At 40.1% G+C, this 22,224-nt stretch overlaps 1 protein-coding gene across 1 annotated transcript; it reads left to right on the top strand.

Annotated features, from left to right (window-relative positions):
* Positions 1 to 663: 663 nt before the first annotated feature.
* Positions 664 to 21,955, top strand: PSMC1 (proteasome 26S subunit, ATPase 1). The gene is made up of 11 exons (XM_043987450.1): positions 664 to 766; positions 3,857 to 3,910; positions 5,586 to 5,682; positions 7,129 to 7,253; positions 7,709 to 7,894; positions 10,040 to 10,168; positions 13,864 to 13,960; positions 18,181 to 18,370; positions 18,906 to 19,057; positions 19,903 to 20,057; positions 21,594 to 21,955. The coding sequence occupies exons 1-11, from the start codon at positions 764 to 766 to the stop codon at positions 21,726 to 21,728; spliced, it is 1,323 nt and encodes a 440-aa protein (XP_043843385.1). The 5' UTR covers positions 664 to 763; the 3' UTR covers positions 21,729 to 21,955.
* The last annotated feature ends 269 nt before the right edge of the window (positions 21,956 to 22,224 follow it).

The following is a 22,224-nucleotide window of genomic DNA, read 5'->3' as shown; positions in this document are numbered from 1 at the left end:
AAAATAATTTATCGCTGAACATTCCAGGAGAATGATTTATTGCTGAACCCAATTACCGCATTTTGCTCAAATTAGATGTCTGTAAAAAGTATAAAAACTACTTGATTTCTAATCCCAGTGTGTCACACCTCCTGGTTGTCCCAGTAAGTGTGGTGCACCTTTCTTTCGAAAGAAATAAAATCAATGCTTTAGCCTCCTTTCTCCTCGAGTCTCTATTACAGGGGTCAGTGGGTGTCCTTCCCATCCCACTCAGAAGGAAGGAGGGAGGAAAATGAAGAAGAGAAGGAAGGAGGGAAGAAAAGATGAAGGGAAGAAAGGAGAGAGAAAAGAAGGAGGGAGGGAAGGTAGAGGGGATGGAAAGAGGGATGGTGGGAAGTAGGAAAGACGGGAAGGAGGGAAGGAAGGAAAGAGGGAAGGAGAAAAAAACGGAGAGAGGAAGCAAACAAATGTGCACTAAGCGCGTGCTCTGTGCCATTAGTCCCTGGTGCCAGTGTCCGGCGCCAGCAGATTCCCGAGCCCAGCAAGTTGCTAGCCAGGTCTCAATCTCCTTCCCCAGGCCCCGCCCCTACGACACAAGCACCAGGCCCTCGCCTGTTCCACGCCCTCTCCAAGGTTCGTCAGTTTCCCGCACTTCTTCAGGCTGCGAGGTTGGATCCTTCTCGGCCTCCGTAGCTGTCACTGCAAGAAAGTTTGTCCCGGTGCGGCCGCCGTAGCGAGACGCACTTCCGGCGTCGAAGGAGACAGTAGAGGAGCTGGGAGCGCGATGGTGAGTGACTCGGCTGCCTTCGGTTGGCCGCCTCTAACCGGATTCTCGGGCCTCGGCGGCCGCGACTAAAAACTAACTAAGGAGCTCGGCCCCCGAGGCCGGGGATCTGGGAGCGGGCCGGAAAGAAGCGGCGGGAGCTCAGAGGGCCGGGACTTGTTTTGTGGAGTCATGGTCGCCCCCCCCCCCCACCTCCCCCGCCCCTTTCCGGGCCGCTCCGACCCCGCCGGGGCCACGGCCGGAGAGCCCTGGAGCGCTTTGTGGGCCCGAGAGAAGGCTGGGACCTCGTGCCGTGCGACTCCTGTCGGGACTTCGGTTTTCCAGTCTGTGAAGTGGGGAGTCTCACTGGTCTAAATCCCTTCCCAGCCCTTTCCCGGTCCCCACCCGTGCTAATGCCTTCCTTCGGAGACTCCCTCCATTTACCCTGTCTAGATCTCGTTTGCGGGATAGACCTTTGCGTGTTGCCTTCTCCTTTCGACCGTGAGCTCTTTGAGGACAGGGAGTGGATATTTTTGTTTTAATTTTTTTTCTTTTTTTTCCCCAACGCTTAGCACCGTACCTGGCCCATAGTAGGTGCTTAATAAATGATTACTGGCCTGATCTTCTCTCCTAGCTCAGACATTGTAATTTTTCCGGGATCCTAAGCAATATTTCCTCATCCTGAAAACTTAATGGAAACGTGAGGCCCACACGTGAGGTGTGTGGTACAATTAAAAAAAAAAAAAAGACACTTGGCTCTAGAGTTAGAGAGCCTGGGTTGTGGCTTCGGGCAAGTCTCTTAACTTACCTGGGCCTCAGTTTCCTTATCTGTAAAATGAGAATGTGGGACTAGAGGGACTTTAAGGTCTCTTCGAACTCTAAATCAGGGTCTTGATGTGTCCTGTGGTCCCTTCTAGCTCTCTTCTTGTTCTTGAGTCTCTTGCTATGTTCCTGTAGCAAGAAAGAAGCTACTTTAATTAGCCTCCTCTTTGTGATCCTGTTGCAGATGCTTTCCCACTTCTATTAGCAGTTGGTTGGATTATAAACTCCCTTAAGTCGGAAGGAACCTTAAATAGCATCTAGTGTCTAAATGACACCTTTTCCATTGTTGCTGAGAAGTGGGTGTACTTTCTCTCCTCCAACTTCTCCAGTCTCTGCCAAGACACCAGTTTTAGGAAATCCTACATTAGTTATATTCTATAGGGCCTGCTCCTGACTTTGGAGCCACAAAGAAATTTTAATGATGACAGCATTTCATATATTTAAAACAGCAACTATGTCCCTTCCTCTGTGGGGGGAAAGGAACAAAATGGGAATGGATTTTGATTAGTGGCCCATCTCCAAACAGTAAAAATAGTAAAGATAAATATGGAGGCCCTTTTGCCAAAAAGCTATTAACTTCACCAGCTGATCTTCCAGTGACCTCTAATTATTTTTGTTATCAGAAGAATGGGGATATATTTGTAGTGCAAAATCACCAAAGTTTAGAGTTTGAAGGGATTGCAGTAGGTGTCCAGTTCACCAAATACCTGATAGGAATCCCTTTCATGACATACTCAGCCTCTACATGAAGTTCTCCTGTAGGGTGTTGGAGGAGCAACTTATTCCACTTTTGGACAGATTGAACTTTGGACAGCTTTTTTCTAACATTAAGCCCAAGTGTATAGCTTGTACTCATTGCTCCTGGTTCAGAGCAAATAGAAACCCTGTTCCATGTTAAGCCCTTCAAATGCCAAAACACAGCTATCTTGTCTTCCCTGAGTCATTTCTTAATATCATAAGATCACAGATTTAGAGCCGGAAGGGACCTTCGTTTTACAGATGACATTTTACAGAGACTGAGACTCAGAAGATAAGTGACACCCAAGGTCACTCAGGAGTCCCCAGGCTTCAAATCCAGCATCCCTTCCACTGTCTATACTGCCACTCTTCAAGCTGTGGAAAGAAGAGAATGCTAAATCCCAAGCCTACTACTTATTACCTGTTTGATCTTGGGCAAATCTCTGAACTTCTCTGAGCCTTAGCTTTCTTACCTCTAAAACTAGGAAATTGGATTAAATGATCTCTAAGATGCTTTCCAGCTCCAAATGTATGATCTTATGACATGGTCTTACAGGACTGCATCATAATATGTGAATTGCCCATAACCAGAGGCATTCAAGTAGAAGCTGGATTACCACTTGTGGATGTCGTAAAAGGTATTTTTCCTCAGATACATCTTTGACTTGGTGGTTTTATTATGGTTCTAGAAATGATCCAGGAAAGCTGCCGTGGTGGCACTTAGAGACTCTGTAAGAAGTGCAGGTACTTTCAGGGAATCTAAGAAGCTTCCACTGGTGATTTAAATAATAATTAAGTTCATATAGCACTTCACAAACATTTCATTTGATTTTTATCAAGTCGCAGATCTGTGAGGTGTGAATTATCTACTGGTGTGGTAATAAAACTTTGATTTGCCTAAGGTCATACATCTAATAAGTTAGAGGATCATGGAATTTAGAATTGTTAAGGGACCTCAGAAACTGCCTTATTCAGCTCCCTTATTTTACAGAAAACTGACACACAAAGAGACCTGCGCACCATCACTCAACCAGTAAATGGCAGAGCCAGGATTCTAATCTATGTCCTCTGACTTCACATTGAAAACTCCTTTTTCTCTAATATATTGACTCTCATTGGCAGAGCTGAATGTAGTCATCAGTGCGGTACGCTTGTCCAGTATGGTTTCACCAATATGAATTCCTTCCATTTTGTTAAGCATTGTTTTCTCAAACTGTGGTTACACCTGGGACTAGATAATAAATTAAGTTCTGTAGAGGTTGCTGGAAGAAAGGTAAGGCATCCTGGTTAATTAGTACTTCCTCAGTAAGTAAAGAAACCCAACTTCTTGTTTTAAAATGGAACCCGTTTTATAGGAATTTGTTGATATCCTCCATCTGTTAATTTTCTCTTATAGAATGTTAAGTTATATCATTTACTCCAGAAATTAGTTATTTTGGACTCTGTCCTCTGCTGGCCACCATAAGCTTTGCATTAATCTGCTGCATCTTGGTATGTTCTTTGATGTGTTTAATTTTAGAGCAACTCTATTTTATTTATGATTTTTTTTTTCAGGGTCAAAGTCAGAGTGGTGGACATGGTCCTGGGGGTGGCAAGAAGGATGACAAGGTAAATACCAGAGCAGATACAATGTGAATACAGTTATCTCCTCCACATCCCAGGGTTTGGGGGGGGGGGGGGGCAGCACCCTCGCCATCGGGAAAATCCAAGTAAAATTTTTTGGTCCTCCCTTGGGTACCAGAGAAGAAGTTTAAATTATTGCTGTATTAAAAGATGGCACAGTGGATAAAGCACTGGCCCTGGATTGAGGAGAACCTAAGTTCAAATCTGGCCTCAGACACTTGATACTTACTAGCTGTGTGACCCTGGCCAAGTTACTTAACCCTCATTGCCCCACCAAAAAAGATAAATATGTTGATATTACATAACATAATACATATATTTTATGCACTTCTGAGTTTCTAAGCTTTTTCTATATTGTCTACAGCTTCTACAAAACTCCCCCAAAATTATCATTTAATTTATGTCGATCTGGGATATAGCAAAACTTCATTGGGGAAAGTCTCAATGTGAAAAGGATAACTAAATTGTAGAGTATAAAGTACCATGCCCATATAGACTTGTACTGAGTTGGAGGTAAAAATTTTAAAATGTAAAAAAACCCCTCAGCCCAAAGCCATAGGTTAAACTATTTCTTAACTAGCCGTACTTTAGAAACATTTTAGAAATTGATATTGACCAATTCTATATCTTTTGGTTTGACTTAAATGTTTTATTGGCTAGTGAGAGTGAGGAGGGGGGAAAGAAGGTGAAAAGGATAAATGACAAATATAAAAGCAAAAAGTAACAATGAAACTTAAGTAAATTTCTATTGATCTTAAACTTTTTCTACTCACAACCCCTTTTCCACTTAAATTTTTACACAAGCCTGGGTATATAGATATATAAAATAGGTATACTTAGCCTTTTGCTCTTGCCAAATTTTTCTCGACCCCCAACATTCAGGTACACAACCCTACGTGAGGTCTCAAACCACAGTTTAAGAAGCTGGGCTCTAGACTAGAGACTCTTAACCAGTGGCTCATGAATTTGGATCAGAAAAAATTACATCTATATTTTCACTAACTACTAACTGAAATGTAGCATTTACTTCCATTAGGAATCTAGACTACAAACTGCAGTAAATTAGAAGTTCCTGTGATTTTATCACTAATGAAATTACTAGTATCTCAAAGTATTTAGACTCATCAGTGCTTCAAAATCAATGTAGCCTCTAGATCACGAGATCATAGTTTTTCCTGTTTAGAATCTGCATGTCAGTATATTTGATTTCATGTGTAATCTTAGGTGTTTTATGCATTTTAATACATTAGTCTGAGAAGGGATCCATAGGCTTCACCAAACTGCCAGAGAAATTGATGACATAAAAAAAAGGTTAAGAACCTCTCCTCTATTTTAAAGTATTCCTGAACCATGAAATCTCATTGCAGGTACCCAAAGCTAAACTACTGGTAAGAAATGGAGTATAATTCTGGACTTTTTGCTTCTCTGTACCTGATTTAGATTATTTTTTTGCTCTCCCTGACTGTTTATACACACTTTAAAGTTACACTGTTGTGCTAACTTAGTCACAGAGGAACTACTTTTATGTGAATGGAAATGCATTGATGATGAAAGGAAATAGAGTAGATGGGGAAAGATCATTGTAGTATGAATAAATTCTTATTTCATTTTATTCCTGTGGATTCTAATTTCTTTTTTATATATTATTTATGAACCAAAGGACAAGAAAAAGAAATACGAGCCTCCAGTTCCAACTAGGGTGGGAAAAAAGAAGAAGAAAACAAAGGGACCAGATGCTGCCAGCAAATTGCCGCTTGGTAATCATCACATGGTTGATAGAATATTTTTGAAGTCAACTCTCAAATTTGGGGGGGGAAATCTGCATTATCAAAACATAACGTCTAAGTAGGGTAGATGTTTAAGGGCCTGAGCAGTAGTAGGGTGATAGTACTTGAAATAAAAAGGAGAGTGAGATATGATAGATTTTCGCCAATCTTGACCAACAGGAATGACAGTAGCTTAGATAGGAGGGATGAAACGATAGGTAACAAAGATGAGACTCTTAAGAAGTATTTTCCATGACCTCTCTTGGCAAAAGGCCTTTTGATGCTTGAAGAAAAAATAATCCTAATGTATTTTCTAAAGGAATGTCAGGGTGGTACTAGTGAAAATGTTGTGGGATCAAAACTATTGCTTCTAAATACCTCCTTATCTTTTGTGGTCAGGAAGCCATAAAGTACATGAGCAAAGTGCTCTGGTGTAGAAATGTATAGCCCAGTGAATGCCAAAAGAGTTTGTATTTTATTCTAGAGACAATAGAGTTAGTAGTAGAGCTTTTTCAGCAGGAAAGTGCCATGGTCACGCCTGAACTTTAGAATATTATTTTGGTAGCTACACGAAGAATGGATTGGAATGGGGAGAGATTTGAGGCAGGGAAGTCGGTTAAGAGGCTATTGCACTAGTCTGACCAAGAGTTCCTAATCTCCTGAAGGAGAAATACTATGCCAGTAAAATTGGCAGTGCATTGAATATTGGGTGGGATAGAGAAAATGAAATTGAGGATGACTCCTAAATTAACCTGTGTGGCTAGAAGAGGGGTGGTGCCTTGACAGAAATAAAAAAGCAGAGTGCTTTGGGAATATTAGGGATTTAATATTTTTTTGGATTGTATTGACTGGAATTAGAATCCAGATCTTATGAGAGGCAGCATGGTCTGGTGGATTGAGCACTGAACCTGGAGTCAGGAGGATCTAAGTACAAATCCTCTCTCAGGCATATAGTAGCTATGTGGCCCTGAAAAAATCACAAAACTCTCTGGGTCTCTGTCCTTCTCATCTGTAAAATGAGGGGCTACCTCATGGCCCCTCCCATCTCTAAATCTGTGACCATTTGACTGTAAGACCAGCACTCTCCCTTACACCAGACCCCACATATTCAGGAGAACAGATGCTTTTCTTTTGTCTCAGTAGGGACAGGTAAAAATGTATCAGTCCTCATATATAATTACATTCTACATGTTGAATCTTGGGATTACTCTCCCTATTTCACACCCACTGATGTCTGACAAAATCTCTTCCTCTCCATTTGTCTAATTACTGTTAGTAAACTGATCGACATTTCAGTATTTGGAGAGATTATTTTTTTAGATAGGTTGGTTTGGGGTTTTTTCTGATTGAGTGTACCGATTTACTTGTTAATGAAGTATTACTTATTTAGCATTTTACAGTCCTGGTATGGTGACACTTCTATGCTTTTAATTACAGTAACACCTCATACTCAGTGCAGGCTAAAATTGTTGAAATTGGAGAGAATTAAAGATTATCTTCTCATGGAAGAAGAGTTCATCAGAAATCAAGAACAAATGAAACCACTGGAAGAAAAGCAAGAGGTAAATTGCTTCAATTTTCTTTCTTTCTTTCTTTCTTTCTTTCTTTCTTTCTTTCTTTCTTTCTTTCTTTCTTTCTTTCTTTCTTTCTTTCTTTCATCCTTCCTTCCTTCCTTCTTTCCTTTCTTCCTTTCTTCCTTCCTTCCTTCCTTTCTTTCCTTCTTTCACACATGGAACTTTGGATTGAATTTTTAGGAATCATTTCTCCAGGACATAGCTTAACCACAGAATAAATAAAATCTATAAAAACTTGATAAATTTTACTTCCTCCACGGTTAGAATGTTTCATGTTTTAATGTTTTGATTTCTAAAATAATACTTTATGAATTTTACTTATTGTGGTGAAAATGTCTCAAACATTTTTTAAAGTAAGCAAGTTTGTATGAATAAATCCCAGAATATCAACTTCTGGTTCTTTGAGTTTAATGTTTTTCCTTTTTGATCTGTTCTTCTAATAGGAAGAACGATCAAAGGTGGATGATCTGAGAGGGACCCCAATGTCTGTTGGGACCTTGGAGGAGATCATTGATGATAATCATGCCATTGTGTCTACCTCGGTCGGGTCAGAGCATTATGTCAGCATTCTGTCGTTTGTAGACAAGGATCTGCTAGAACCAGGATGTTCTGTTCTCCTCAACCATAAGGTAAGTTGATAACTCTCTAATGCATGGAGGAGCCCTGGCAGTTTTTACCTTGCCTTGGCACTGGCCAGTTTGTCCTTTGGGAGAAGATCACTAATGTTGGTTCTTTAAAAAAGAAAAGAAGTTTCTATTAGTGCCTTTCTATTTTTACATCCTCATAGTTTCCCCAAGTATCTCTCCTCTCCCATAGAAGCATCCCACAGAACAAGTAGTATTTTTTTGGTGGGGCAATGAGGATTAAGTGACTTGCGCAGGGTCACTCAGCTAGTAAGTGTCAAGTGTCTGACACTGGATTTGAATTCAGGTCCTCCTGAATCCAGGGCCGGTGCTTTATCTACTGTGCCACCTAGCTTCCCCCAGTAGTATTTTTTAAAGACCAAAAAGAAAGAAAAGAAAATGAGAAGGAAAAATCAGCACAATCTATCAATCAATACACTGAAAAAGTTCAAAACACCTGTGTAATGTATAACAGCTGTGGCCTACTCACCTCCAAAAAGGGGTGGGTTGAGGTGTCCTTTCATTTCTCTTTTTTGGGGGGGGGGTCATATTTCATCTTTATAATCTTGCTGTGATTATTTTTTATTTTTTGTGTATGGTTCTTTTCCATTTATATTGAAATTATTGTGTATGTTTTCTTGGCTCTGCTTATTTCACTCTGCATCAGTTCATGGAGATCTTTCTGTGCTCATCGCATTCATTTCTTTTTTTCTTTTTTTTTTTTAGTGAGGCATTTGGGGTTAAGTGACTTGCCCAGGGTCACACAGCTAGTAAGTGTTAAGTGTCTGAGGCTGGATTTGAACTCAGGTACTCCTGACTCCAGGGCCGGTGCTCTATCCACTGCGCCACCTAGCTGCCCCATCATTTCTTAACAGTATAGTAATATTACATTACATTCATGTACCACAATTTGTTTAGCCACTCCCCAATCCATGAGTGTCTATTTTGTTTCCAATTCTTTGCCATCACAAAAAGTGCTGAAGTAAATATTTTAGTGTATGTGGGGACTGTATTATCAATGACTTCCTTTTTTGATAAGTTCAGCAATAGAATCTCTGGGTCAAAGGTTATATGCATCTTAGTCACCTTGTTTGCATGATTCCAAATTGCTTTCCAGAACAGTTGTTGATCAATTCATAGCTCCATCAGTCAGTCAATAAGCATTTAAATATTAATCACCTACTATCTGTCAGGATGTAGAAAAGCCAAAAGACAGTTCTTGCCCTCAAGGAACTCATAATCTAATGAGGGAAACAACAAACAAATGTGTACAGACTAGCTATAGGGGAGGCACTAGAATTAAGAAGGGTTGAGAAAGTCTTCCAAAATAGAAGTTGAGATTTTGGTTGAATCGTAAGGAAGCCAGGGACTTTGGGTTGATGGGAAATAAGGAACTTGAGTGATTGGGTATGAGGAATAGGGTTTGGATAGTGAACTAGAGGACTTCAGAATCACTGAGTTGTGTCGGCTATAACCAGATATGTGTATGTTCATCACTGAATCAAAGGCACCATTCCTTTTTTCAGAAGAGACCAAAGATTATTGAACAATTTGACTTAGCAGGAGATGAAAGTCAGACCTGCACAGTTGGAAATGCAAGTCCCACTCCCCACCAACAATGCATTAGCATGCCTGTTATCCCACATGTTCTCCAACATTGACTATTGCCATTTCTTGGTCATCTTTGCCAATTTGCAGGGTATGAGATAAAACCTCATAATTATTTTGATTTGCATTTTGCTGCTTATAAATATTTTTGAGCATTTTTCCATGTAATTATGAATACTTTGCAATTATTCTTTGGAGCATTGTTTTTATCCTTTGACCACTTATCTATTGGGGAATAGCTATTAGTTATATATATATATATATATATATATATATATGGAATACCAAACCTTTTTCAGAAATTTGATACAAAGATCTTTTTTTCCCATCCAACGGCGTTCCTTCTTACCCTAGATGCATAAATGCTGTCTGCTTGCAGAAGTTCAAGTCCAGTTTGCCATTTATTAATTGTGTGATTTGAGTTTCATTTAACTTATATATAAAATTGTACTGTCTACCTGATAGGTTTGTGAAGAAAACACTTAATAAATGGTAACACTTTATAAATGACCAGTCGCTAATAATGCTGCCATTATTTCCCAGGTTCATGCTGTGATAGGAGTTCTGATGGATGACACTGATCCCCTTGTTACGGTGATGAAAGTAGAGAAGGCCCCACAGGAGACATATGCTGATATTGGTGGATTGGATAACCAGATCCAAGAAATTAAGGTAATAATGGGGACAGGTATGGTTTTATCAGAACTCTAGTTTCTTCTCATTCTACTATTTAGTGCGCCTAATGTACTGATAGTCATGATTTCTTCCTTTATTAAAGAGATTAATGACTGCCTTAGCACTTGCCCGTTTGGGGATTGGTTTATTGTTTTAGTTTTAACAAGTTTAGTTAATACTGTTATTGGAAAAGTAGACAAAGTAAATTGTAGTAGAATTGAAGCCACCACAGCTTATTTTTTAATAAGTATAGTCTTATGGCTCATACCTAAAATATTTTCAGATGAGAGTTTTTGGGGTTTTCTTTTTCTTTTTTTTTTTTAATAGAATCCTTAGCTAGTTAATGGATTGTATTTATACCTTATGGTCTGGGAAAACTGTGTACCACAGTGTTTAGAATAGGCTGAATTAGAACCTGGCCCTAGTAATCGGAATACAGATCCCCTGCATCATCACTGGAGGGCACCAAAGCTTTCTACATCCATCCACCCAGATACCATATGAGTGAGTCATTCGGAAACAGCTGTGTGGGCCCTGGTCAGTCCTTATAAAGTTTCTTTATGGTGCAATAAAAGCTGACATTTATTTAGCACCCTATTGGTTCCAAAAAACGCTTTGTACGTACTTTGTCTTATTTGATCTCACAGCAACCTGGTGAGGTAAAAGCTCAGGTATGGTTAGCTCCATTTTACAGGTTAAGATACTGAGACCTAATTTAGAGAGGCTGAGTGACTTGCCCAAAGTCACACATGGCATCTGAGACGAGAAGTCGCACCCTGGGTTTCATGTGACTAGTTTGTTCTACTCATGATTTAGGGACTCTTACCTCCTGTGTGGCATCAGCAAGTCACATAGCCTCAGTTTAATTTCCTGTCATATTGACCTCACAAGATGGTTGTGAGGATCAAATGGAGAGAGAGAGAGAGAGAGAGAGAGAGAGAGTGTGTGTGTGTGTGTGTGTGTGTGTGTGTGTGTGTGTGTGTGTGTGTGTGTGTGTATCCGTGTATACACACGCATGTATAAATGGTTTTGTAAATATTAAAGTGCAATATAAGTATTACTATGATTATTATTACTAGTAATAATGCCCGTAAACAAAGAATGTTTTTTTAAAAAACCATGACTTCAGTGTTCATCAGTCAGCAAGGGAAGCCGGGTTCTGGGGATACAAATGCAATACATGAAACAGTCCCTACCTGCAAACACCTTACATTGAGAAAGGGCAGATAACACAGGCACATGAAAGCTGAAAACAGCACTAAGAGTTTGGGGACGTCACCTGCATGCACACATGTCCATATATACACGTGTGTGCATATATACATGTGTGTGCGCACAGAATAGACACAAAGTAGTTAGATACAGGGTAGTTTGAAAGGAAGGGCACTGCATTCGAGAGGATTTCGATGTAGATGATGCTTGAGCTTCAGATGGAAGGAGGCGGAGGTGAGGCCATGGGCAAGGACAGACAGGGCAGAGGCACAGAGAGAAGGACACAGTGTGTTCCATGAGAGGGCCAGAAGGAAGGCCAGCCTGGCTATGTAGGTCTCAGAGTGCAGGAGGGCAGATAATGGGCAGTGAACCTAGAAAGATAGGTTGGCAGAGTTGTGAAGCTGAACAGAGGAGCTGATATTTCAGTCTCCAGACAATAGGAAACCACAGGAGATGACTGAGTAGGAGAATGATGTGGTCATATCTGCCCTTTGGCAACAGTGTGAAAGATGAGGAGATAAAGGGAGATGAGACCTGAGGCGGGTCTTAGGAGGCCATAACAGGAGCCCAGGTGAGAAGTGATGGGGGCCAGAACAAAGGTGGTAGCTTTATGAGTAGAGAGAAGGGGTCAGATGTAAGAGATGTGGAGGAAGAAACAGCTAGACATGACAACTGATTATGTAAGGGGGATGAAGGAAAGTGAGGAATTGAGGATAGCCCTGTGGTTACAAACCTGAGGGATAGGAAGGATTGTGGTGCCTTTGACAGAAATAGGAGATGTTGGAAGAAGAGTGAGTTTATGAGGAAAGTTAATGGGTTGATTTGTACATACTGATTTGAGGTGTCTCGGGCACATCTCATTTGAAATGTCCTATAAGCAGTTGGTGTTGTTGCCTTGAAGCTTACAGGAGAGACTGCGTGGAGCTAGATGGATTAATGGGAGCATCATTAGTGTAGAGATGATCATTAAACCCATAGGAGGTGATAAGTTCACCTAGAGGGTATAGAAAGAGAAAAGTAGGGAGCCTAGGACAGAGCCTTAGGAAACACCCACAGCTACATGTTATGGTTACACAAGTGAAGGAGACTGATAAAGAAAGAACAGTTAGGCAGGAGAAGATCTAGGAGAGTCGTTTAATGATCCAGAGAGGAGAGAGGATCCAGGAAGATATAGCGGTCAACAATTGTAGATGCAACTTTTTTTTTTTTTTAAGTGAGGCAATTGGGGTTAAGTGACTTGCCCAGGGTCACACAGCTAGTAAGTGTTAAGTGTCTGAGGCCAAATTTGAACTCAGGTCCTCCTGACTCCAGGGCCGGTGCTCTATCCACTGTCCCACCTAGCTGCCCCAATGCAACATTTAGATAAAAGGATGAGGAATGGAAAAGGTCCATTAGATTTAGAAATTAATGTGGCCATTGTCTGGTGACAAGATCAGAAGCCAGGTAGCAAAGGGATGAGGAGTTAGTGTAAGGAAAAGTAAAGGCAGTGAGTATAAATAAGTTTTTGGTGAAGTTTTTTGCAGGAGTTTGGCTGAGAAAGGGAAGAGGTATATAGTATGATATATGATAGCTAGTAAAGGCATTGGGTGGGGGGCAATAAGGGTTAAGTGACTTGCCCAGGGCTGGTGCTTTGTCAGCTGTGCCACCTAGCTGCCCCAGTAAAGGCATTTTAAGGTTGAAGAAAACTTGGGCATGGTTGAAAGCATTGAGGAAAGAAGCAGTAGATAGAGGGGTATTGAAGGGGAGAGAGAGAGAGAGGGATGATTGGGGTTGTAGTCTCTAGAAGAACAGGGATGGCATCAGGGGCTCATATATAGGTTTTGGTCTCATCAAGGAGAAAGGACTACCCCATTATCAAAAATCAGTAAGGAACAATTGCCCAGGAAGGAGGAAGACCTCACCTGTACAGATCGCAACCACTTTATAACTTAATAGATTATTTTCATCAGTTGCTGTTGCCTCACCAAAAAATTCATCACCTGATGACCAGACTTGGTAATAAGACTGTGCTTAGCCAAGCTAGTCCTGGGACAACCTACACAGCTTATAGAATTCAGAAATCTAGAATCACCTTCACCCTGAGATGAGTAAAATATGAGTGGATGAATAACAGAAACTTAATTGGGTTCCGTTCTGTTGTGGAAGATGGTTATTTATTTGTAAGTAGACCCTTTCTGAGCCAGTGTGATCCAGACTAGCCCCTGCTTAGAAGAATAAAGATTATGCGATTGGAAGCTACTTAAGAACTTTAATAATTGTAATAGACTAGAGATAATCCTATTCAAACTACAAATGATTATACACACTAACATACACACGCGCGCGCGCGCACACACACACACATGCCTACAGAGAGACAGGAAAGTGTACCTGAGCTTAATTGATGGGTTTCTGTTTAAGGACTTAAACAAGGCTTAACCCTGACTTCAATCCTGATAACAATAAAAACCATTGTTTTACTGGACAATTGTTTTCTCTAGGAATCTGTGGAGCTTCCCCTCACTCATCCTGAGTATTATGAGGAGATGGGTATTAAACCACCTAAAGGAGTCATTCTCTATGGCCCGCCTGGCACAGGTACTTTATGTGTTTGATATTTGAGTGTACTAAGTACATCTGTCTTGGGGAAGAAGAGACATAGTTGCTTTCTCCAAATACTGTAAAAGGTCCTCTTGTGGAAGAAATAAGCCTATCCTGTATATGTCCAAAGAACAGAACTGGGACTGGTGGCTTTAAATTACAAGAAGACATTTTTCCTTGAAACACATGAAATTTCTCATAAGAAGAAGCTGGTCAGGTGGGCTGCTTGTAAGGAGTTGAGCTGACCTCCCACCTATCAGTGGGTGTTATCGATTACTTTTAGGGTCCTTTCCAACTCCACAGTTCTATGATTGTCTCACCTCATTTTGTGCCCTCTATGAGCAGGCCCGGTTTTGTCCCATCTCCAAACCATTGTACTTGTCTCCTGCCTGATTTCTGAGAAAATCTTTGCCACTCCTCACTGCGAAACCATATCCACCAGTATCACAAAGTCTTCCTTGTTCACAATTGCTTCCATCTTCTCCTAAATACTTTCTGGGTAGCTACAGTTGGCCATTCACAGGCACCTAAATGGTGCAGTACATCGAATGTTGACTTGGAGTCAGAAGCCCTTGGCTGTGTAACCCTGGTAAAAGCTAACTTCTGTCAGCCTTGGTTTCCTCATTTATAAAATGGGAATGAAAATAACACCTACCTCCCAGGGTTGTTGGGAAGATCAAAGGTGCTAACATACAAAGTATTTGGCAAGCCTTAAACCTTTTATAAATGCTAATGCTATTATTTGTGCAAAAGCTATTTAGTTTTATATAATCTGCTAATGTTATTAGGTATTATTATTACTGCTACAAATTAGTATGACCTTGGATAAATCAAGTTTCTCTACACTTTTATTTCTACATCTATAGAATGAGGACTTGAACTTTCATCTCTGACATTCTCTTATACTTTGATTGTCATTTGTTTCTTTTCATCTTTTCTGTTTCCTACCTAGATGATTAAAAGATCAAAGAATAGTCTTTGTAGAGAAAAAAACAGTGAACATATCCCCCAGAATAGCAGTAAGGCAGCTTTCTTTCAGCACACGAATAACTAGTTATAAGTGAGCAATGGAAAAATACTGCTGTCAGCATTTTGTAATTAATGTTGGGTACAGGATATTTAACCATCAAGCCACAAATGACTTTCCGAGGAGCTCTGGCCAGGCTATGAGGGCTCAGAACTCTTTAATCCTAGAAGCATAATAGGTTAGACATTAGAAATGGGTTTCCTGAAAGTAGAAAGGAGAGCCAAAGTTGGGTCAGGCAATGATTAATAGATACTTTAATAGAAGGCTTGGCAAATCCCAGGCTACCAATTTCATGCACAATCACCCAGTACTTGCAACATAGTCCCACCCAGAAACTATAGACGTGTACTTCATTCCTATCTAAAATGTATGTGTCCCCTAGGACGTTGTCATAATCACCTAGAAAGAAAATATCCATGGCACTGAGTGGTACTGCTCAGTTCAGGCAATAGTGGATCTTCGTGGGGCTCCTGGATTTTTCCTGGCCCACACTCATAGAGCTGCTTCTGCCCACTCTGTACATGGCTCAGGAAATAGCCTAACCACATGTACTTACTTACTTCTTTAATCCTTTCTAGAAGATGCTGTGAAACTCTTTGTAGATCCACTTCATGACCCTAATTCGAGTACTGAACTCAGTTTGGGGACCAGTGCTGTAGTGCTCTGTTGCCTTTTTGTTGTTTTTTTCTTTCTTTCTTTCTGGAAAGCCAAGATAAATTCATCACCAGTTGGCCACATGGATTAATGTTTTAGTAACAGCAGCTCCTAAATGGTAGAGGAGTTGTGTTCTACATCAGTGGCTGGCTTCCTTCAGGGACAAAATCACAAATCCTTGACGTAGCATAGGAATGAAATTGCTGTGAATTGCTAGGCTGCCTCCTAGATCAAAAGAATTTGTGCGTCTTTCAGATCTTGCTCTGTATTCTACCTTGATTGACTTATTTAAAAAGTAGAAACGAGAGCTTACTGGCCTTTCATACTTTTAATAAAAAGCATTACTTTTATAAAAAAAGCTATATTGGATGCTGCTCCCAACTACTCATTTTCCGTACCTGGGAAGAGACCTGACTCCCGGGTTTATATTAACAGAGCCCCCATTCCTGTTGTGACAGCTACAAGAATTGTAGGCACAAAGTACCGATGAGGAAATAATCAGCGTCTAGAGGGTTTAGTTCTCAGAAGGGTTAGAATATGATTCTAGATAGCAGAGGTCATCTCATTAATCTCACCTCTGTAAATCCCCTGACCACCCAAATCTTAAGTAACCTCACCCTCTAAATTCCTAAATCAATTCTAATTTGTCTCATTAAACATCTTCAACTGTTTAAATCTTTTGAATGGATTTAGTTGGGGGTTTCCAGCCCTTTTTGGTGGGGTTGGTGGAGTAGAATAATTAGGAGGGGAAAGGAGTGCAGCGAAGTACTGCACTAGATGTACTAGCAACAGGTTGTACAGGCAACACACAAGGAACAGATGCTCACAAGAGGCCATAGTGAGGATTTTTTCCTAAAAGGCATGGAGCAACTCTCTTATATTGTTTTTAAATGCCATGGACAAAATATTTTCAGGTGCTGCAATGACCAATAATGTTTGTCGCCTCCACATGTGTTTTGTTTTCTAAATCCAGGATAATCAAGCAACTAGAAGGGGAGGGGGAGTGTGGAGCTCAGCAAATTTCTTTCATTTTTTTCCTAATTTTGTTACTAAGAAAATGGAACGCCATGATAGCTTCTGCTATTTTCTTTCCTTCCTGACCTCTGGCTCAAGTTGTAATGTTTGTTGATACCTGGAGCAGAATAATATTGATTCATTTTTTAAAAAAATGTCTCTGTCCCTAAGTAGATACCACCGTTCCTCTCTCCCCCTCCCCACTTTTTATAGTATTGAGTTTTCATAATATCCTTGTGGGGTGGGAAAGGAGAAGACAGTAACTTTCTCCCCATTAATAAAATGTTAATAAGTGATTGACTAGAAGTCACAAGTTACATGGAACATTAGAGACTGAGTCAGTTCTTATAACTTCAGGTCAAGATCTCCATTAGAGTCACCAGCAGTATGCAAGAAGATCTCAAAAGGTCTTTTAGAAATCCTCACAGAAGGATCTGAGCATTGATGATCAGGACCGTCTTTGGGACCTTTGGATTCAAAGATGAACATTTGCATTTGAGGAGATCACATTACTGTTCAAATAGGGGAAATCACATGCATACAATTCAATAAGAGTTTAACAAACATAATTGAAGGGCAGCAGATAACTGAATAGTAATGAATAACCAGACCTTGGAGGCAAACCAACTGGATTGGAGCCCCAAATCCTCCACTAACTGTATGATCATGGGAAGGTCGTGCAGAGTCTCATTTGTAAAACAGGAATAAAAATACCTAAACTATGTGTACTTCACAAGATGGTGGTGAGGAAAACTGGTCAACTAGCATTTATCAAGTGCCCACTCTGTGCCCGCCACTGTGCTGGAAATGTTTTAGAAGCCTTAAAATGATAAATAAATGGGAGGAGGTAGAGTTAATATGATTATGTGCTGTCTCCTAAAGGACTGGAATGTGACTGGAGAGAACTGAAGCATGGACCAAGGTAACATATGGTCCCGTGTGTCAGGAGACTTGGATCTGGCTCTGCCCCAGGCTTCCTCCTCTGTCCTCCAGGGGATGCCTCTGTAGCAAGCACATGAGCCGTGCCTTAAGAGCCTCTCGTGTTTCTGGAGTCCTTAATAGTTCACAGAACACTTTGCTCAGCATAGCCCTGTCTGCTAAGTAGTGCAAGGATCATTATTCCCATTTTACAAAAGAGGGAACTAAGACTTAAAAAGTGAAGGGACGGGGCCTCTAGGTGGCACAGTGGATAGAGCATTGGCCCTGGATTCAGGAGGACCTGAGTTCAAATCCAGCCTCAGACACTTGACACTAGCTGTGTGACCCTGGGCAAATCACTTAACCCCAATTGCCTCACCAAAAAAAAAAAAAAAGTGAAGGGATTTATTTCTCTGTGGTCACACAAAGCCAGGATTTGAACCTTGAAACCTACATCTCCTGATTCCAAACTGATGTTCTTTGTACAACATCTAGAGAATAATTTAGTTTTACCACCAGAGTCAGTGTGTTAAGTTTTAAAGTAGTTACTTCAGAGTTCTAACCGAAATGGAATTGGGTTTTGTTTGCTTTTAATCTAAAATAGGTAAAACCTTGTTAGCCAAAGCTGTAGCAAACCAGACTTCAGCGACCTTCCTCAGAGTTGTTGGTTCTGAGCTTATACAGAAGTACTTGGGAGATGGGCCCAAACTCGTTCGAGAATTGTTCCGAGTAGCCGAGGAACATGCTCCATCGATTGTCTTCATTGATGAAATTGATGCCATCGGTACCAAAAGGTATTCTCTCCTCTTTATTGAATTTTGAGTATTTCAAAGATGATTAAATGTTTTGTAAGAATAAATGTTGGGGCAGCTAGGTGGCGCAGTGGATAGAGCACCGGCCCTGGAGTCAGGAGTACCTGAGTTCGGATCCGGCCTCAGACACTTGACACTTGCTAGTTGTGTGACCCTGGGCAAGTCACTTGACCCCAATTGCCTCACTTAAAAAAAAAAAAAAAAGAATAAATGTTTACCATCATTTTGATTATAATTGGATTTCTCTGGCCATCAGTTATAGTTATCTAGGAAAAATGAAAATCTGGCTAATAATTTGATTGTTTTTTTTCTTTCTATATCACATGATGCTTTGTTTTTCCCCTTCATATGTATTGTATTTAGGCTCAATGCTAATTCTACAGTGTGATCATATTTGAGAAAACTTTATTTTCAGTCTTAATAAAAACTTTAATATCTTTGAAGTTAGTACAGTAGAGGACCAAGGTTTAATTGGGTCTTTGTTCTTTCCCTTCTTTTTTGTTCCTTGTCTTCCAAGGTATGATTCAAATTCAGGTGGAGAAAGAGAAATTCAGCGAACAATGTTGGAATTGTTGAACCAGCTGGATGGGTTTGACTCTAGAGGAGATGTGAAAGTGATTATGGCCACAAACCGAATAGAAACTTTGGATCCAGCACTAATCAGACCAGGTTAATCTTGTTCTTTATTATGTTATATGGTATTTTTCAAAGTTTTGCTTTTCAGGAAGCTTTAACAAGTAGGTATTAAAAGCAACTTTAAAGAAAGATACACCAATACTGAAACTAAAATTTTGTATAAAACAAATGCCTTCCCTTTGAGCTAGAGCCTACTGCCACACCTTGCCTGTAAAATTTTTGTCTATAACTCCATCCCTGTCCTAGGATAAATGTTTCCATTAAATCTCAAGCAAGCTTTACCTTCTCTAAAGGACGATTTTGTATGGTACCTCTATTTTATAAGCTCATTTTGGTTTCTAAGCAACTGTAATTAACATTTATTTTGTAGCCTTTATACATTTTTGAAGTTCAACTGGTCCCACTAAAATCAAATGCCATTAAGAGATCATTAACTTAACTTACTTCCATTCAGGTGAAGATTTCCCTTCACCTGGGTCAGAAACTGGCCATATCCTTTTTTTAAAAACCTTTTTTTAAATGTTAACCTCAGTACACAAGGGTTTTGTGTTTGTGTTTGCTAGGAGATTGTATTTTGGAAAAGTAACTCCTTTCTGAGTCAGAGAAAGATTGGACAAAGGTCACAGTCTGACAGTCACTTCTTTGAGTAATAATTGTCTTAATAGTGCTGTTAAGCAGAGTAGTAACCTCTCCATGGCTACTGACTCTTGATGCTTTCCAGAAAAATCTCTTGTGGGCAGAAGGGGCATAGAAGAAATTGCCTTTACCTGGGAACCATTGGTTTTATTGAAAGATTCCTCATTCCTTGCACTGCCAGGCCAGATTTACTGAAAGGCTACAAGTGTGTAAATGACATTAAAAACATTGTATATACATAGGACGTATTGACCGGAAGATTGAGTTTCCTCTGCCAGATGAAAAGACCAAAAAGCGCATCTTTCAGATTCATACAAGCAGAATGACTTTGGCAGATGATGTAACTTTAGATGATTTGATCATGGCGAAAGATGACTTGTCTGGAGCAGATATCAAGGTAAGAAATATGTTTATGCCACTGATGGAAAACCACAATTAATTTAAAATGTCTAGTGAATGTACATAACCTAGGTGCTAAATTAGACATTGACATAAATGGTATTTTAATTTTTAAGTTGTAGTTATTTTTGATTTACTACCACATTGAAATTATAAATGCTCTTTTATAGTGAAGATCTTTCAGTACCTAATAACGATCATTCTCAACCACTGTTATACACACACACATATACATATACATATATATGTATGTGTGTGTATATATGTATATATCTCTATATAGAGATATATACATATAGATATATCTACATCTCTCTACATGTATCTATCTATCTATAGTCACTGATCCCCAGAGTGAGCCATTTTCTTGTTCTGATCCTGGTAACAGACTTTTTCAAACATGCTCACTGGGGGCAGCTAGGTGGTGCAGTGGATAGAGCACCAGCCCTGGATTCAGGAGGACCTGAGTTCAAATCCAGCCGCAGACACTTAACACTTACTAGCTGTGTGACCCTGGGCAAGTCACTTAACCCTCATTGCCCCACCAAAAAAAAAGTAAACAATCTCCTTTCCTTCCTAAAGAGAAAGAGTGGCCATTGTTCTTATATTTGGCCAGAGTTGTCAGACACTTAGGAATCCTGCTCTGACCCAAGAATTTAGTGCTTTATTTGTTATGTTTTAACCAGTCTTAATAAATCATGATTTGGGAAAACTCTGTCTGCCTTTTGGTTTTACATCACTGATACTCATAGTGGAAAAGTTTCACTGGAAATCAAAGTATATAACAAAGCCTGCTTGTACCCGTAGAAGTTCTTACCCAACTTTCATTCTTTCTTTCTAACATTTCATCAGACTTTAACCTGGAGGCCCTGCAGGGTGGTTCATAGACTTGAGACCATCCCACTTAGGTAGCCAGACTTCAGTCTTAGAATCTGGAGATCTCTTGTAGAACTAGGTCATCATTGACTGTTAAGTGAAATAATTTTATAATAATAATTGGTGGGAGATAATAATGTACAACTCTCCTCAGTTTACAAAGTCATTCCTTCACAACAATCCTGCAAGGTAAGTTGTTGCAAGTATTATTATTCCTACTTTGCAGATGAGGAAACAGGCTGAGAAAGGTAGTAACTTAGCCCACAGTCTTCTGGCTCCCAAGTCCATTGAGTAATCCACAATAATATGCTGCCCCTCTGTCATGTTATTTCCCAAGAAACAGCTCTTCTGTCAAACTACTATGGCTTGATGTGACCAGTAGGCCTCTCCACCAAACAGGTCACTGTCTTTCAAGTAGGGATTCTCTAAATAGTACTTTTAACTGCTTCCCCTCCCCTCAAATAACCAAAATTTAACTTTCAGCTAAAAAATGATCTCTATTTATTAATTTCTTTCATAGTGTTCTAGCAGTTCATACCTCAGTTTGGCTGTCACACACCTCATTTGAAAATATCTCCCCCTCCACATTGCTAGCATAGAGTTATATATCTCTAAGACCCAAATTCTTACGTTTGAAAAATCTGTTCCTCTTTTGCAGGCAATCTGTACAGAAGCCGGCCTCATGGCCCTAAGAGAACGTAGAATGAAAGTAACAAATGAAGACTTCAAAAAATCTAAAGAAAATGTACTTTATAAGAAACAGGAAGGCACCCCAGAGGGACTGTATCTCTGAATGAACCGTGCTGCCTTCGTGAGAGCTGTTGGGAACTTTCCAGACCCCCTGAGATAACAACACTGGGAGAATTGAAGGGGCGTCAGTGTTCTAGTAGGTCTTTATGAGCAAGGATTTTTTTATACATTACTCAGATATGATGTGCGGGGTACCCATTGAACTGTGCTAGGCTTTTGTGCACTGTGCTATACTGTATTCCACAATAAAACATTCTCTTTCAGAAGGCATTCATGGATCAGTTGTGTCATCTGTAGACAGTGTGTGAGTGGGGTGCCTGTAATAGCCAGTGATCAACAACAGTTCCATGTGTTAGGCTGCTCATCTCCAAAGATGGAGCTGATACTAAAGGGAAACAGTGTAGATGTATCTTGCCACCTCAACATCTCTTCTGAAGACTGGTACATTTGTGGGTGGGTTTTCTTTTTGGCATGACAGTAATTAGAAGTTATTTTACTGTTTTATTCAGAAGTTTAATGCTCCTGGGGAGTAAGCCCTG

This window comes from Dromiciops gliroides, chromosome 2 (assembly GCF_019393635.1).
Source record: "Dromiciops gliroides isolate mDroGli1 chromosome 2, mDroGli1.pri, whole genome shotgun sequence".
NCBI classification, from domain to species: Eukaryota; Metazoa; Chordata; class Mammalia; order Microbiotheria; family Microbiotheriidae; genus Dromiciops; species Dromiciops gliroides.
This window is presented reverse-complemented; position numbering and strand designations above follow the sequence as displayed.

Excerpts from the sequence above, each read along its gene's own strand:
- PSMC1 (XM_043987450.1), top strand. Across the intron at positions 13,961-18,180 it reads CTATGGCCCGCCTGGCACAG|GTAAAACCTTGTTAGCCAAA; the intron begins GTACTTTATGTG and ends AATCTAAAATAG. Across the intron at positions 19,058-19,902 it reads TCCAGCACTAATCAGACCAG|GACGTATTGACCGGAAGATT; the intron begins GTTAATCTTGTT and ends GTATATACATAG.